General features: G+C 39.3%; 3 protein-coding genes across 7 annotated transcripts in view; 2 read left to right on the forward strand and 1 right to left on the reverse strand.

Annotated features, from left to right (window-relative positions):
• LOC132797131 (neuropilin and tolloid-like protein 2) overlaps positions 1-18,580 on the reverse strand; it is a 107,525-nt gene that overhangs the window by 75,287 nt on the left and 13,658 nt on the right. The gene's annotated exons all lie outside the window — the stretch shown is intronic.
• LOC132795495 (uncharacterized) lies at positions 493-2,642 on the forward strand. The gene is made up of 2 exons (XM_060806235.1): positions 493-526; positions 2,131-2,642. Exons 1-2 carry the CDS (start codon positions 493-495, stop codon positions 2,640-2,642), a joined length of 546 nt encoding a protein of 181 aa, XP_060662218.1.
• On the forward strand, positions 4,151-18,079 carry LOC132795496 (probable cyclin-dependent serine/threonine-protein kinase DDB_G0292550). Its single transcript, XM_060806236.1, has 3 exons — positions 4,151-4,170; positions 15,826-17,538; positions 17,575-18,079. The coding sequence occupies exons 1-3, from the start codon at positions 4,151-4,153 to the stop codon at positions 17,978-17,980; spliced, it is 2,139 nt and encodes a 712-aa protein (XP_060662219.1). The 3' UTR covers positions 17,981-18,079.

Below are 18,580 nucleotides of genomic sequence, written 5' to 3' on the forward strand. Positions count from 1 at the left end.
AAAGCAACTCACGACTCGCTGTTGAGGGAGCTGTGAGTTTCCCTCTCTTTCACTTTCTCTCTCTCTCACTGTCACTCTCTCTCTATCTCGCTCATTCTCTTTAAAGCCTTTGCCCATTTATCAACTAATGGCCAAGTTTGCGTGTGCTGTGCATAAAAACTAACTACATGCCGTCAAGTTTTTGCCGCTGCCGCTTAAGCTACTTAAAGTGAACTTTAAACATGAAACAAATCCCCAACGAGCGGAACTTTGGGAGCTGCCTGTCATTGCTGTTTTTTTTTCACGATTTTGGAAGTAGCGGAGCGGGGGATAAAAGTAAAGTTGTAGCTTAAGTAAATAGGAAAAGAAACAGGCGCAAAGAACACGTTGATACTTGCCAAAGAAAAAATGTGTCCACCTCAGTCTTCAGTTTGCAGTCAGCAGCATCAACATCAACAACTCAATTCGTTCGTGGAGCACGTTAAACGTTTTTAAATTCAATTTGCAAACTTGATGGCTAATGATGGTGACGATGACAATGACGATGGTGAGGATGATGATGATGATGATGATGTTGGGGCAACAGCCAATCAAGCTACCAAGTGGCCACACTTGAATTGACAAGCATAAAGTACTAGTATAAACGTGGTCAGCTGAGAAGAGTTGCATGTGTTCACTCTTTCTCTCTCTCTCTCTTGCTTTCTTTATCCATTTCTCTATTTTATGTATGTTGCTTGGCAGGTGCTTTTAATGGCCGAATAAGTACAAACTTTAAACATGTCAAACGTCATCGATGCTAGATTATCGAGAGCATCGCTCGGCTGCATCTTGCATCTCTTGCTTGCATCCTTGTGCTTTTGCTGCTGTTTAATAAATGATTTCAGTATCCGTAAAATGCGTTTCTGCCGAGTTGTTACATCCACCTTTGCTGGCGCTCGCTCCATGACATTTACAAAACTTTTGAAATATGAACTTGTGCCAATAATTCCCTCCCACTCTCCCGTACTTTCTCTCTTTCTCTGTTTCTCTCTCGCTCTCTCGCTCTTTCGCAAGTCAGTAAGTAATGTAAGTAAGCAGTCGATGACACAGCAACTCGACCGTTTCTACTTTCAGTTCCGCTTCAAGCTGCAGTTGCAACTACAGCTTCAACTCCACCTGCAGCTGCTGCACAAAATGTTCGGGGTGTCATCTATCAACAATTTGTACATCCTTTTTATGGCACTAAGGTGCTTGCTTATCGCCATAACTTTAGTAAGCGTTTTTCACTCCGTTAAGTCCTTGCTGCAAACCAACCACATTAAAAGTTCGCAATATTTATGCGAAAATCGACAAACTCAAAAGTTTCAAAAGTGGTTGTAAATATTTTTTAAAATTTCGTCTCTGAATAAATAAACATTGCCGTAAAAAACTGACTTGAAATTCAAAGAACAAAAGCTTTATTTTTTATTTATAAAGTGAAAATTCAGTGCGAATATTTAATTGCAAAAATTACTGTAATTTTCAGAAAATAAAGGCAAAAGGCTGTTGCAGTAATTAATTAATTAAGCATATTTTATGAATAGTACACTGTTTTGCTTTTATTAAATTGGATTGCAGTTATCTCAGAGTTAATTATTTATGAAGTGTAAAATCTGTACAAACTTCGCATTCAAAAATGGAGAAATATACGAAACCTCATTTATATGTTATAACCAAATCTTTAAATGAAATGGCAATAATTGTAGCAACAATATAGTGATAAAAATATAATGATAAAATAGTAAAGATTAAACGGCTGCTGGAAGTATACTTTGTAGTTTGCATCGGCACCAAATATCACCTTCAGCATATTAATTGGGTGTATTTTAAGAATAATACCGCGCTGTTTTGCTCTACAAGCTTTTTTATGTATTAAGTGTAATTTGTGCAAACAATTGTCAATTGCCAAATATATCGAAGACTTTAAATGCATCGACAAATGACTAAACTGCTCGTCAAATATTTGCTTTGACTATCAATAAAATGAATTTGATGTGCTTGACTAGCAAATGACAAAACTAAAAATCAAAAATTTCAACAGCTTTTTTCATTTTATTTTTATTAATTTTCTAATAATGATTGCCTTCACTTTGATGCTTTTAGTTTGTCTGCTTTTTGGATGCCTTCTTGCAGCACAGCAGCAAATATCGGTGAAGCCTCGCGATAGTTGTCAGCATCTGCTCAATGGACGTGTGGCCTTGCATTACATTTGCCACAGTTACATTAATGAGGAGATCTTCGTGAAGACACGTTCGAACCTAATCAAAAAAGGCGATCCCATGACGCTGTTCATCGATGATAGCCAAACAATATTTTTTGCCACCATGGAATCATCGTTGCATTCGTGCATCAAGCTACTCATCTTACAGCGCAATGTGGTGCAATGCTTTGAGGCTGCCACACAATCGATAATCCAATTTAATCGATCGCAACTCTATTGCTTTCCCTATCATCTATATATTGCTGATATGGCGATGGACAATTGTGACGTAGCCAATCGGAAGTTTCACAGAGCCATCGTTGGCAAGACGTCGCGGGCAGCTTTGCACATTGCGATAGATCAAAAGATGTCTCGAGGCGTGGTGAATACACAAATCGAGAGGCTAAAGTTGCTGCTCACAGTGTTGCTACTCTTCCGAGTTTAACTATCTGTTAATTTAATCAATAAAACCCAAAATGTTCGCCATATTTCGTTGGTCAGTTCACTCAATTTACTGCCACTACTTGGCCATCGAAATCTTGTTCTTGTTCTTCGTGTTCTTCTTCTACTGACTAGCAGCATCGACCACATTTGGTCACACCGCACGTATCAATCAGGATGGCATCCTGTCGAGCACATAATACAATATGCTGTGTATATTTTGGTTTGGCATCACAATCAATTTATTTGGCAACCATATTACATACACACACACACATATATATATACAGAGTAGTTGAGGATAATGCAATTATTATTTCCTGCTGCATAAATTGATGCCATCACCTCGCTCTCTCTTTGGCTGGCCAACCAATTGACGGGTCATAAAGTGCATGTGTCCTTGTGTGCGAGTCAGGTGCAAAAGCCACAACCACAGCCCATTAATTGCCATGAAATTTACAAGAGGCGCCCCCAAACAAACAGCCAACAACCAAGAACCAAGAACCAACAACAACGACAGCCTCAAGTTGATCAAATCTTCGACTACAAATAGATTTTTCCCCGCCTGCCGCCTGCTTTTTCCCACTTTTCCCCACTTTTCTACTACTCGTACAAATGACCCATAATTGTCACATAAACTGAGCCTCAGTTTATTCCCTTTTTCTCCTTTTTACTTTTTTGTGGAGCACACACACGTTGACTTTTGTTCCGAGTCAACAGTGTGGAAAGGCACAAAACAAGCACCAAAAAAAAAAAAAAAGAATAAAGAAAATAGGAAGAGGAAGAGTGGAAAAGGGAAAATGGAATCTCTTCCCAGGCAGCGTGAAAAATTCATTTAAGCAGTCGGTAAACTGCGCTCTCATATATCATAGACCAGGTCAGAGCCCAGAGGTAGACCGCAACCAACAACAACAACAACAACAGCAAGGAGAAAGCATAAAGGATTTTGGCTAGCAGCCTAAGGCTCTCACTCTTTCTGCCCTTTGCTCTCCCTCTCCCTCTCCCTCTATCTCTCTCTCTCCTTCTTGCTCCTTGTGGCTAGGCGCGCGCGTTTTGGTTCATAAATCATTAGGCTCGATTGTGTGTCCAACACGTTCTTGTTTCTAGCCCATGTTTGTTAGCCAGTCTCCTCGTTTCTTTGCCGTGGGTGGCCCTTTATATATTGCTGCCCTGGCACACACTAAATTAATAAAGCATTTGCTATCTGCGTCGTCCCCCCAAAAACTGTGGCCCCCTCTCCCCATCTACAGCACACACAAAAAAAAATAGCAATGAAAAAATTGCAGCTCAAAAAAGATAATAAGCAATGAATTATCCTACACGCAACGAGTATCAAAATTAACCTGCCTGCTTTACTCACACACACACGCACATGATGAGTGTGTTACGGCATGTGCGTGTGTGTGTGTGTGTGTGTAGTAGAATTTATCGCACGATACGCCTGATACTGAGAGTTGTAATTTTTCATGAACGCACACAGCGAAACACACACGCAAACAGATGACGATGAAGATGACGCTGGACGGAGAGGAGTGAGAGAGCAAAAGAGTGAAGAGCTGTTAGAGTACAGACGTACAACGTACAGAGAGCACTAGATGGATATGGAGCGACAATGCCAACGATGTGGATGACTTTGAGCCATCGCCAAGGAGGCGCCACAAACGACAGCACAACGTGCGCGTCGTCCACCCGACAAAAGAAGTGTAGCCAAAGAGAGGCAACTAAAAAGCAAATGCCAAGATGCTCCACCGATGGCGGCAAATTTAAATTTATAACAATGCCGTCGTCACTTTCAATTAAACGGACAATTACTTACGGTTGAAAATGGCTCAGACGTTATCATCAATTCTGATTTAATTACTCTCAATCTTCAAGTGAAATTACTCGAGTAATTATTGCACGCGAACGTGTGAATATGCATATTTCGGAAAATATAATGTTATGAAGAAATCCATTAATATTGCTAAAATCTTAAAGTTAATCCTTCAAGTTGTGTGTGTATCTGCTTGTTAGATAAATCGCTACTTGACTAATATAATTTTAATTTATACAAATTTAACATTTCATTTTTATAACTATACATTATAATAATTATAGCCGAAGGCCTTTGCAGTCAGTGCTTTAGAAATACGCTAGTTTAAGTTTTAATTATATCTAACCTTTAAAAATAAATAAATAATGATAATAGAGTTTATAAATCAATGTCATTTTTTAAAGCACTTATTTTATTGTAATGAAATTAAAATGTTATTGCTTGAAAAGCCTTGTTATTGCTTTCAATAAACTTAATCATTTAGTATTTAGTATTTATTATTTATTTCTAACTTGAACTGCTGCTTAAAGAAATATCTCCTATGTTTTCTTTTTCTAATGTATTTATTTGAACTTGAATTGATGCTTAGAAATATGTATTTTGCCAGCTTCCTGTTTGCTATTAATGTCTTCATTTATAGTCGTATTTTAAGTATGCTTCTCTAATGCTCGTATTATTTTGTTGCCAAGTTCTTTGGCTGTTGCTTTATTGAGATCATTCCAGCTGAGTTTGCCGCCTGTTGTTTGCACTCGCATGTGTTATTTATCAGGTGTGTGGGCGTACGTGCGTGTATAGGAGTGAATGTTGGTGTGTGTGTGAAATCCAAGTAAGCACTTCATGAAAGGATAAGCTGTTTTTGTTTTTGCTGGCAATACTTTACCGTCGCGAATGCAGCACAGCACAGCACAGCTCAGCACAGCACACACGGCACATTATGCAAGATTAATTTGTGATGTCGTTATAAATAAAAGCTCGAGCATTTTATAACTCGCCTCAACTTGTCTAAATGGCGGCCACGCATACAATTGCCAACGGTTCTCATTTTAAACCAAACTCGAACTCTTTTTCCCCTCCTACTTTCTCTCTGTATTTTTTTTTTGCTGGCCAGTTGTGGCATCTTGCTCTTGCCACATTCCACATTCAACTCGTACTCGTTGTCATTCTATGTGTGTGTGTGTGTGCGGGGAATGTGTGTAGTGTCCACGTTGTGGCACTGTCGACATTGCGGTCTGTTAGCTCTGTTAGGTAATGTGTGGTATTTAGATGCACGAACGGGGTAGAAAATAACGGGGTGAAAGGACAACGTCAATGGCCAACGGCATGAGCGAAAGAATAATGTTGCATTTTATTTCTCTCGACAGTAATTCGCGCACGGAAAGCGTTTTGTTCACATAATCGGATTTGCAGCCAACGAACACACAATGACAACGAGTCACATTTGGTTCTCGTGCTGAAAGAAGTCACATTTATTTTTTATTCATTTATCGTTATGCTCCAACTAAATGTTTAGACAGAGAGAGGGAGAGAGCAGCAGCATCTGCTCTGTCAACGTCCAGTTGGGGATATTCGAGTACTTGCATCACTCAATTACACTTTCGCCGAAACAAAACATTCAATTAAAGTAAGTATCTTTAACTTGACTCGCTATTCTTGCCACGCCTTTCTCGTCTACTTGCAGTAGATTAGCTTTCTCAAGAACGTCTCTTAATGGACACGTTGACAGTTGAAGGATTTACTAATAGGGTTGTCATTATTATAAAAGCTCTTCATTGGAGTACAGATTAATATGCATTTATACAAGCTAAGCAAAAATTTTATTCTGGCTCTAATTTAATGCTTGCTTTCAAGAGAAAATTGAAATTTTAAATTATAATATGTAATTTTAAGAGTTAGAGAAATATTTAAGATAAATTCATGTTAGTGAATTTATATTGTTTATAGATAAATTTTTAAATGAGACACACAATCTTTAAATATTAAGTAGTTAAAACTGATCAATAAATAAATTCTCAATATAGGGAAAGTAATAATAATATTTTCAAATAATTAAAAATGAGTAGAAATTTCGAGTTTACTATGGTTACCTATTGTCAATTTTTGGTAGAATGCCAACGGATTAGGCTTGTTAAATGAAGCAGACGGTAGACGCATTTAGCTGAATTATCCATATGTTGATTTGCCACAATTGCATGCAACTAAATTGTTGTTTGGCGCATTTAATATGCACTCGACGCATTCAAAATTAACAAGAATTCCGACAATAATGCCAACAACAATGCAGCCATGTAATATGTAATGGGTGGGGAAGAGAAGGGGATGGAAACGCGAAGCGTCGCGTTGAAAAATGCAATGCATTTTCAAATACATATCGAAATGCGTTTGGATTGTCTGGGCAAACATTCGTGTATGCATAAATGAATAACTGAATAACAATGCGAGCACTCACTATAGACCATATATAATAAAGTATGCAGGGGTTGCAACAATATAGTTTTAATTTAAGGCCAAGACAAACGATGAAGGGAAGGGTCAAAGGACTAAACGGGCTATCTCAGCAGCGTTCATTCAATTAGCCCAAGTGAGGATATCAATCAACGCGTGCTCTTTGCACTATAATCAATAGCCGAGTGTGAGTTACGCTGTCTCTCTCTCTCTCGCTCTCGCTCTATCGCTCTCTCTTCCTCTCACTGTGCACTTCGAGTAAATGAGCGACAGTTAGTTTAGGGGAAAGAGAGACGACAGCTGCAAGCCATTTTGCTGGACCACCTGGCGACGACCTGAAGGCACATTCAGCACTTTTGCAATTGCCTTGGCGAAGGACAATCTATTTGGATGAGCTTGGCAAGCTGAACAAACTTAAACTCATTCTCCATCGCTCTCTCTGTCTCTGTCTCTGTCTCTACTCTCTATTCTCTATTCTCTGCTCTATGTTACCTGTTGTTCTTGTTGCATTTATCAATTTGTTTGCACACTCATCAATATGTTGCCTGGCACACTGCTTGTCCATGTGTGTGTATTTTTCATTAACCTGGCAATGAGCGAGGATGCTTTGAGTTGGCTGCGGCTTTAATTAAATGTGCATGAAATTTGTGGCTAGTTGTTGACGAGCGTAATGCAATCAAATCCACTTTTTAGCTAGTTTGTACTGAAAATATTACGCATACGATACGTATGCGCTTGATTAAGCACATTGTAAAGAGTTTTTCACCCATTAAGAAACTTCTTTTCGCCCCATTTTCATTGCAACATTAAATCATATTTCGTAAAATGGCGTATTATAGCTTTGAGAACCTTTTCAACATTTTGAACAATTCAATTTGCTTAAATTGAGCGACAACAACAGTAAAAACAGACCATAAGTAAAAGTTGGAAAACGCTCAACTATGAAAGTACTTTAAAGTTGTCACACTTGTCTTCCTTTTCTCTCTCTCTCTCACTCTTTCTCTCTCTGACACGGACATCATAATAAGTTTTTCACTCAGCTGCTGTCGCGGGTATATGCATTAGACTCCATGCTCTAAACTTTTATCTAATTAATTTTATAAGTCAAAAAAGACTGCGTTACTTGGCAGCGTCGCGAAAGTTAATCAATTCAACTATTACACATTCTGCGTAAACAATATGACAACAAAAGGCAAAAATTTGTGAACATTTTGGTTTATTGCGAAAACACAAAGTTTGTTTTAGACTTTAGTCAAACATCTAAGTGTCTAGCAAATTATCTAAGGAGTTAAGGCTTATGAACAGTTCTCTTTACTCTTCCTTTACTCTAACATATCCATTTCTAATAAAATGGGTAAATAAAATAAAAGGTATGAACAAAAATATACATTTAGAATGATATAAATAAAGCTGTTGTTAAAATGTATTTTAATGATGATTGGAATGCTATTAAATAATCCTTTTTTATTATGATATATTAAGTGAGAAATAACCACACAAATGGAAGATTCATTAATCTTAACTTACAACATAATTTCATAATTTGTTTGACCAAAGAAATCACCAAAAACTTCAGTATTTATTGGGTTGTAATTTCCTTAACATTATAAAGTATCCTTTAGCTCGGCATTTCGTTTTAGCCTGCAGATATTTTTCGTTTGTTTTTCTTTATGCACTGTTATCCCTTCGTTTTGATCATTTAACAACATCAAGAGGGACGCCGATGTTGTGTTTGCTTGCGTGTATAAGTGCGGCAAATCGCTTGTTATTGTTGTGTGCATTGTGCAACAAATTCTTTCTCTCTCTCTCTTTCTCTTTCGCTCGTCCCTTCCCCCGGCAATTGCTGTGCTCCCCTCGCTAAAAGTCCCTTGAGTGCAATTGCAAAAGTTTAATTGCTTGACTTCGCCAGTTCTTTTGTGCTAAAGCTGTCCAGCTTGTTGGCTTTGGCAGCGTATTTCGTTTCGGCTGCTTCAGTCCGATACTGTTCGTGGTCAGCTCTCTCTTTCACTCCCTTGATCCCTCTCTTTTCTCTCTCTCTCTCTCTCTCTCTCTGCCTTGGCCACACACTTCATTCAAGCAGTTGTTTTTTTTTTTTTGTTTTTTGGGGCAAAACTTTTCTATGCTGCAATCGTGCATCTGGCGAAAATTTAAAGAAAACAAAATGCAAAACACAAAACGTGACAAAGCAGCGGCAAAATGCGAGCAGAAAATAGCAAAATAATAAAATAGCAAAATACAAAATATATGTGCAACTGCAACATGAAATGCAACAAATTGAAATAATTGTACAAGTATAGGAGAAATATGTAGCATATACTATGTTATATGTGTATGCAGCAACGACACAACAGAAGCCAGAACCTAAAGCCTAGAGTCTAGATCCTAGAATTCGAGGCCGGGCAGGACAAGTACCGAGTCCGGGTAATAATAAAAACTAACAACTTGCAAATTTGCATGGGAAAAACAACGCGACGGCGACGGCTGCATGTGAAAAATGGAAAAGCTTGAAAAGCAAAAGCAAAAGCAACGGCAACAGCAACAGCAACAGTAAACAAAGCACAAGAGCAACTGCAATTATTTAACAATTTGTACGGCCGAAGTGCTTCAAACTTTTGCTTAAATAATGTGTACTGAATTGTTGTAGACTTTTTTTTTCGTTTTTCCATTTTTTTTTTTTTGTATTTGTTCTATTTACTTTTGTTTTCTTCTCTCTGTTTTGATATTTGTTGTTCTTCACTTTTTGTTGTGCACATATTTTTCTCTCCTTCTCTCTCTCTCTCATTGTTTTATTGACATTTTCAGTGTAGGAAAATGACTTTTGAAAATTCTTTTCAAAGTATTCTGATCAGAAAGCAACTGCTTTACGCTCGGACAATGTCTTTGTGTATATTTTCAAAAATGAGCCACATATTCGCATTTTTCTTTTGTTTAACATATGTTAGAATTTTCATTATTTCCATAACGCAAACAAATATTTAAATCTTAATTGCAAAGCGGCAAAATAAGGCCAAAGTTGTCAGATAATAGAAAAGTAAAATGTATTTTTTCATACGCAAATCGTATTGTAACTAAGCTCCAAAATTCATAGTGTAGTGCATCAATGTAATATGCTTTTACATTGGCTTTGGCTCTGGCACTTCATACATCACAGGTTATAGCCCTCTTTAGCTGTTTAGCTACTGTTGCCTTAGAGTTTTTGCAGCTTTAGCTTCTTTGTTTTTCAGTTTTTTGTCATGCCCCATTGCATTATGCGATCGCACAAATCTTAAGCTGTTGGGTTTGCTAAACCAACTCGTTTGTTTGCTTGCTGCTTGGCTCTGCCTGTCCATGTCCATGTTCCATGTTCCTGTCTAGTCTCTTGTTTACAGATTTCCCCTCTCCGCCTTGTCGCCTCTCTCTCTCTCTCTCTCTCTCACTATAGTTTGCTTGCTTGCCTGGGCAGAGAATTCAAACTCAAGCTCAAACTTTGTCCGGCAGCGTCAGCTTTGCAGTGATTTTGTTATTCTTGTAAAATATGAGCTTGAATTAGGCACAAACACACACACACAAACACACACGCCAATCACGTTTGCAAAAACACACACCAAGTCACACATGGCAACACAATACTGCACAGTGGTGCAAAGAGATTAGTTTTCTTTCTTAAGTTTAGCGAAATTAAGTCCCACAATATTTATATAATTATCTGTATTTGTTTTCATATTTTTTCCTTTGCACCAATCAATATCAATAATTGCATTTAAGTGCACATTTCACATAGCTGCATATATTAAATCAAAATCAAATCAGTTGCAAAAAGTCCCAAAATATTTATAAAATTATTTTAGTTAATTTTTTTATATTTTTTTTACACTATTTGATCAACAACAAAAATAACTAAAAATTAAGTGTATTTCAATAATTGCATTTAATTGCACATTTTAAATAGCTGCATATATTAAAAAGAAAAATAAATTGCTGAAAGTAGTTTCAATTGCTCTAGTTGTGCATTTAACTTTAAGTTGGTAATAGGTCTAAGCTGTAAGGTGTAACAAAAGCAATTGCGAACTGTGCAAATTTCCAATTTACTTGCCCATTTCAGTTACGGGCATATTCAATTCAATTATTTTTGTTGAAGATCAACTGCATTTTTATTGAAAATTTGTATAACATTAATAATATATTAATGTTATATTATAGGTAAAATATCTTTTCAAAGTTCATTGGTTAAAGCTGCGGCTAATTGCAGATATTTTTCGATGAAATGCAAATGCGGTTGGTACCACTGTGCGGTGTGTGCAGACATACAAATTTGCGCAAAGTTTTATATTTTCTTGCCTGAAGATTTTGGCCAGCATTTTCTATATATGAAGCCAAGAGCTGATAAAAAAAACATGTGAAGTGTAAAACCTACAAGCACCGGCATTTCCCTGCTGTGTGACAGCCATAGAGGAGGAGTACGAGAAGCGGGTACAGAGAGGGAGAAAAAGAGAGGGAGAGAGAGAGGAGAGTGGTTCACAGAAGGCGCCCAAGAGCACATATGTTCTGGTCCTGTCGGGATTTGCTCTTTCTGGCGTGACACTGAAGGTGTGTTTGTCAAATGTGCACTCATTTTGTTGAAAAATTGAAGTATATGCATGACTGCTCTAGTGCCCATGTCTGTGCGTGTGCCTATGTGGGTGTCACACTCTTTCTGCGTGCGTGTCCTCGAGTGTGTGTGTGTGTGTGTGTGTGTGTGTGTTAAACAAAGCTTGAGGATGTGTGAATCCTTTTAGTGTCTTTGCAGATTTTCTTAGATTTCCGGTCACTTCCCTAATGAGTTTTACAATGTGAAGCATAGAAAAATTTGTTGACACTACAGTGCCACGCACACCACATCGCACACACACACATACACACACACAAACACACACAGAGAGTTGTAGTAGGCTTAATTTAATTTCCATTTTCATATGCATGCAACAAATTGCCATTGAGCCAAGTCCTTGTTTGTCTTCATCTCTGTCCTTATCGCTGCCATTGTGCTCCTCATCTCTGTGTCTGTGTTTGTCTTTGGGTTTTCGGGTCTTGGCTGGTCTAAGCTATCATTTGTGCATATTACGACGAGGCCAAAAGTTTGCGACGCACTAGTCAAGTTGACGGCATTTAAGTGCTTAATTTACGTTGCTCAAATTCAGTTAGCAGCACTTCACTTGCATTAGTCCTCCATCTCGCCTCGAAGCTCGCAGCCAGACTCAGAATGACGCTAAGAAGACTGCAACTAAGAGTCTGGTCGTATCTTGAGGGAGTGTGCCAGGAAGAAGAATTTCAAGTATCTCATAGATAATTAGACATGTTTTTCCATGTTTGCCACTCAAGTGCCTATTAGCTGATAAGCATTTAAATTGCGTCTAATTTGCAACCGCTTGTCAACGCAAATTGAGTGCAATTGCTCTGCCGACTCGACTCAGATCATAGAACACATTGTCTGGCCGGCCACAACAGCTGACAACAGTGTGCAAAGTAAAGTTTATTTGCTAATTATTTATTACATGTTTAATTCTTGCAGGCGTTCAAAGATGTACACAACGTTTTTAGGGAAAAAGTAATTGAAAATTGTAAAGATTTGGTTTCAAATTGTACAAGTAATTTTATAGTATTTTCGTAATTATATAACATCTTAATTGCTTTACAGCAATTGTTATTCAACTTCAATTGTATTCTTTAAACAATTAAGAGAGCTACAGTCGAGTGTGCTCGACATTGAGATACCTGAAACGCAAGACAGTGCGGAATTAATTTAAAAGTATACTTAATTCATTTACAACAAAAATACTACAAAAATATACCAAGTGCTATATTTGGGATAGTAATATAGTACTATATTATACTGTAATTATATTTGGTATATTTCTATAGTATATAATATATACTACAGAATGTAGAATATACCAGATTGTGAGCCAAAGTAACTAACATCCGTAGTAAGTGTGTTGTGTTCGCTGTTCTTAAATTTAGAGCAAATGCATCAAATTTGTAGAATCGCATTTTAATACTGAATTTTTATTTTATTTCTTTGAACATTTCAATTGTATTCTTTAGGATACCTAACGAATTTCTCTTTATTTTTACAGTGCTTGTTATTCAAAATAAGTTCAACAAATTTAAAAAAACAGACTTAATGCTTTGTTTGCCATTTCGGGTTAATGACTTCAAGTAAATCACAGTACATATAGTTGAAAAATATTAGGTCGCTGCGACAATGTAAGACCACAAATCTCATTCCAATCGGGATAAGCAGTGCGAATGTGAACGCGAATGCGAATGTGAATGCCAATGGCAACTGCCATCGATTACCGGTGTCACGCGGCGTATGAGTAATTCAACAATAACTCAAATGGTACGTGGCAAATGGCTTAGTCGCGCACAATTGAGCCGAATAAACGAGAATGAGACCCACCGACAACCTCAACCATGAGTTGATGTTTGGAATGCACAAAATACGACAGAAAATACTCGCAGTAAAGGCGAAATAAAATAATTTATGCATAACAAAAACAGCAACAACAAGATTGTCGAGTATTTTGCAACAATTGTGCACAAAAGTTTTGTACAAATCGAACATTTTATTATTTGCACTTTAAATAATAAATTGTAATTTATGGCGAGCATTTAAGTCCAACCAATAGAGAGAGAGAGAGAGAGAAAGAGTTCTCAGTAAATGCGGAGTTGCAGGCAATTTATGGATGATGCAAATCAAATACTTTAAAACTGGCGTGAATTGAAATGTGGCAAATAAACTGATAAACTGCGATAAGAATAAATAAATGCTAAAAAGAATTAATTAATTATGGCAAACTTTAATGATTCTGATTGATTTTTTTAATTAAAACGTCAATGAACAAAATGCCAGTCCGATTGAATCTTTTTTTTTTTTATGAATAATTCATTCCGATTTATGCAGAGATTGTGTGTGAATAAATTTCCTAGTATTCAATAATGATTCGATAGGGTATTCAATGTTCATATATAATTTGCTGCACTTTTGCCTGCATGTTTTGCTGCATAAATTGAGCAGAAGCGAGCGAAGAGGCGTTGCATAAATCTTGACTGCAACAGCCACATTTAATTACGGAAGTTTAGTTGCTAGTTGCGGGACGTGCCAAACACACAGCGCCAACAACTGTTCCGAAAATCAGTGACATTTTATGCTCCAAAATTATGAGGCACACACATCTACACACACACACACATACACACACAATTGCAGAGGCACGCCCCCTTTTTAGGCCCAGTGGCATTTTACAGCGCACAGGATTTTTATCGGCTGCCAAATGGCCGACACTTTGCTACTTGTTCACTCAGTCAGTTCCGCAATTGTCCGTTTCTCCAGTTGTTCACTTGTCCTCCTGCCGTCCCATGTTGGCCAGGGGCCTAACACATCCTGGCGCGGCCATAAAGCGACTCCTTTTCGGGGTTTCTTTTTTGGTTTACTTATTGACCAGGAACGGGCAACTGAAACACGCTCGCAGCGTTTTTCCCACTCCTCGAAAAATCAGTTAACAGCCAATTTCAACTATTTTACAGGCTGCGTTCGCCAATGCCAAATGGCAAATGCGAAATGGTTTGGAGCCAAATGTCAATACCATCAGCTTGCTTCAACGGTCTCAAGTCGTGAAAATAACCAACAGCAGGGGCCAAAAACTCACCCAGTAATGGGAATGGATACGAGTTGTTTTTGGTGAGCGGGGGGAAATGGAGATGGAAATGAAAATGTCCAAATGGGGGAAAATGGGAGAACCTAACTAAGACATTATCAATACACAAATCTATGCCACTTTCCGGTTGGCCACGACGTAAGCTTGTTGTTGTTATTTTTCAAAAACCAACAAAGCATGCTTAAACACGTCCAGACAAGTAGCACGCAAAGATTAAAGAATTACTTTGCAGTAAGTGCAATATATATATTGTATATATATTCTTGACCAGGGTTAACAACCGAATCGTTATTGCCATGTCAGTCTGTATGAACAACTAGATCTAAAAGACTATAAGAGATAAAGGTATAATTTTATCAACAGCAGTTGTTATGTATGCATGAAAAATAACAACTCCAGTATATATGATTCCTGAAAATTTTATTGCGATAGGATACAAATTGTAGAAGTTATCAAAAAATACTTTTAATGGGCAAAAAACGCCTACTTTCTAGGGGTCTTAGTTGGTTTGGCTGACAATTCGGTATATCTTGCACTGTATGGTATATTTTGCATGTAGTAGTATATCAACATACCAAAGATACTATTGGTCTTCGTTGCTTTTGCTGAGATTCTGGTATATTTTGAATGTATTAATATATCTAAAATAGTCTTTGCTAGTAAACGTTTCTTAGATAGCCACAACTTTACATAATGTGATCAACTATTCTGAGTTATTGTGCAAGCTACATTTACCATCAATTATCTAAGAGCACATTCTTTTCACAAACGCCAATTACTTATGGGAAAATGTGTGTTTCTGTAAATCATTTTGTGGGCTGACCATGCTTTCAAGTAAGTACTTTCATTTTTCATGGCTGCGTGTCTTTAAGGAAATGTTTGTCAAACGATCTTCAATGATATCCAAGCACTTGCAGTTAATTTGCTAATGGCCATGACAAGACTGACATGATGTTGCACCAACATGTTTAAGCCAAACATGACCAACAAGTGCTTGCAAGAGATAACAACTCCATGGCTGACTATATAAAACGAGACGAAGTTTCTGACCGTCATTCAGTGGTGAAGCGAAAGCTGGCATTTTATTATCAATTAACAAAAACACATATATAATTGCTAAAATGAGAGCTTGTAAGTTCTCCTCGGTTCTACGAACAAAAGCACTCGACAGTAACTATCTGCATTTATCCTTGCAGACAACCAATTGCTGTTCGCAGCAATGATTGTACTGTCTGCATTTGCAGCATGTACTGAAGGTCATCCCCACGTTTTGGAAGCGGAGAATCCGCCGTGCGATCACGAAACGACTACTCCACCCTGTACCACGACACCACCCTGTACTACAACGACAACTTGCACAACAACACCCTGTACAACAACACCACCCTGTACAACAACACCACCCTGTACTACAACGACCCCTTGCACCACAACAACCTGCACTACAACAACCTGCACCACAACAACCTGCACCACAACAACATGCACCACAACAACTTGCACAACAACACCCTGTACAACAACAACTTGCACAACAACACCCTGTACAACCACACCACCCTGTACAACCACACCACCCTGTACTACAACCACCCCTTGTGCGCATCAAGATACAACACCACCCTGTACAACAACACCACCCTGTACAACAACACCACCCTGTACTACAACAACCTGCACCACAACAACCTGCACCACAACAACGTGCACCACGACAACATGCACCACAACAACCTGCACTACAACAACCTGCACCACAACAACCTGCACCACAACAACATGCACCACAACAACTTGCACAACAACACCCTGTACAACAACAACTTGCACAACAACACCCTGTACAACAACACCACCCTGTACAACAACACCACCCTGTACTACAACCACCCCTTGCGCGCATCAAGATACAACACCACCCTGTACAACAACACCACCCTGTACTACCACACCACCTTGCACTACAACAACCTGCACCACAACAACGTGCACCACGACAACATGCACCACAACAACCTGCACTACAACAACCTGCACCACAACAACCTGCACCACAACAACATGCACCACAACAACTTGCACAACAACACCCTGTACAACAACAACTTGCACAACAACACCCTGTACAACCACACCACCCTGTACGACCACACCACCCTGTACTACAACCACCCCTTGCGCGCATCAAGATACAACACCACCCTGTACAACAACACCACCCTGTACTACCACACCACCTTGCACTACAACAACCTGCACCACAACAACCTGCACCACAACAACGTGCACCACAACAACATGCACCACAACAACCTGCACCACAACAACGTGCACCACGACAACATGCACCACAACAACGTGCACAACAACACCCTGTACAACAACACCACCCTGTACAACAACACCACCCTGTACTACAACGACCCCTTGCGCGCATCAAGATACAACACCACCCTGTACAACAACACCACCCTGTACTACCACACCACCTTGCACCACAACAACCTGCACCACAACAACCTGCACCACAACAACTTGCACAACAACACCCTGTACAACAACAACTTGCACAACAACACCCTGTACAACAACACCACCCTGTACAACAACACCACCCTGTACTACAACGACCCCTTGCGCGCATCAAGATACAACACCACCCTGTACTACCACACCACCTTGCACCACAACAACCTGCACCACAACAACCTGCACCACAACAACGTGCACCACGACAACGTGCACCACGACAACGTGCACCACAACAACGTGCACAACAACACCCTGTACAACAACACCACCCTGTACTACAACGACCCCTTGCGCGCATCAAGATACAACACCACCCTGTACAACAACACCACCCTGTACTACCACACCACCTTGTACCACAACAACCTGCACCACAACAACATGCACCACAACAACTTGCACAACAACACCCTGTACAACAACAACTTGCACAACAACACCCTGTACAACAACACCACCCTGTACAACAACACCACCCTGTACAACAACACCACCCTGTACTACAACGACCCCTTGCGCGCATCAAGATACAACACCACCCTGTACAACAACACCACCCTGTACTACCACACCTCCTTGCACCACAACAACCTGCACCACGACAACATGCACCACAACAACTTGCACAACAACACCCTGTACAACAACAACTTGCACAACAACACCCTGTACAACAACACCACCTTGTACCACGACAACATGCACCACGACAACATGCACCACGACTACATGCACCACAACAACTTGCACCACGACAACATGCGCCACATCAACAGTCCGCTCTGCCGCAGCTATTATCGAAGCCACAACAACAGTCCGCTCTGTCGCAGCTGTAGTGCAAGCCACAGTGTCGTATCCAGAGCTGTTGTCAGCCGATGATTGCATGAACGTGGCTGATGGAACAGTCCTGACGGATCCGAAACATTGTCGTCGCTACTTCGTGTGCCGCAAGAATCAGCCGAAGCGCAAGATGTGCCCAACTGGACAATGGTATGACCGTGAGGCCAAGAATTGCCTGAAACGCAAGTTGGTGCGAAACTGCCCGATTCGTCGCAATTAAGATGTGCACACTGAATGCGTAGAATACGGAGGAGCACCCTGTGCAGTGGGATAACAGAAGAACGCTGGAGCTGATAACCCAAAGCACAGGGTGCTCTTAACCAAAAAAAAATTCTTAAACAAACGCACAAAGTACATTCTATTATATACAGTTCCAACTTCAGATGTTTTCCGCCTTTTTTTTTTGCCCCATCTACCCAATTAAACTGTAAGCTGAGAATAAATGATTCAATACTTGCTCAAGAGTACGAGTTGAGGCCATTGCCATTGCCATTGCCATTTGCAGGACGCTGATAAATAGTGCCGTTTACTGGTATATTAATGTCGTTTTTGTTAATAGAAATCCAGAGCTAAGCTCACGATTAAGCTGTCTGCCAGACAGTCAGTCAGCCAGCCCATAAGTTGTCCAAAGTGGCCGTG

Source organism: Drosophila nasuta, chromosome X (genome assembly GCF_023558535.2).
Source record: "Drosophila nasuta strain 15112-1781.00 chromosome X, ASM2355853v1, whole genome shotgun sequence".
Lineage (NCBI taxonomy): Eukaryota > Metazoa > Arthropoda > Insecta > Diptera > Drosophilidae > Drosophila > Drosophila nasuta.

Excerpts from the sequence above, each read along its gene's own strand:
- LOC132795495 (XM_060806235.1), top strand. The coding sequence starts at position 493 with ATGGCTAATGATGGTGACGATGACAATGACGATG. Across the intron at positions 527-2,130 it reads TGACGATGACAATGACGATG|CACAGCAGCAAATATCGGTG; the intron begins GTGAGGATGATG and ends GCCTTCTTGCAG.
- LOC132795496 (XM_060806236.1), top strand. The coding sequence starts at position 4,151 with ATGACGCTGGACGGAGAGGA. Across the intron at positions 4,171-15,825 it reads ATGACGCTGGACGGAGAGGA|GTCATCCCCACGTTTTGGAA; the intron begins GTGAGAGAGCAA and ends CATGTACTGAAG. Across the intron at positions 17,539-17,574 it reads AACAACAACTTGCACAACAA|CACCCTGTACAACAACACCA; the intron begins CACCCTGTACAA and ends GTACAACAACAC.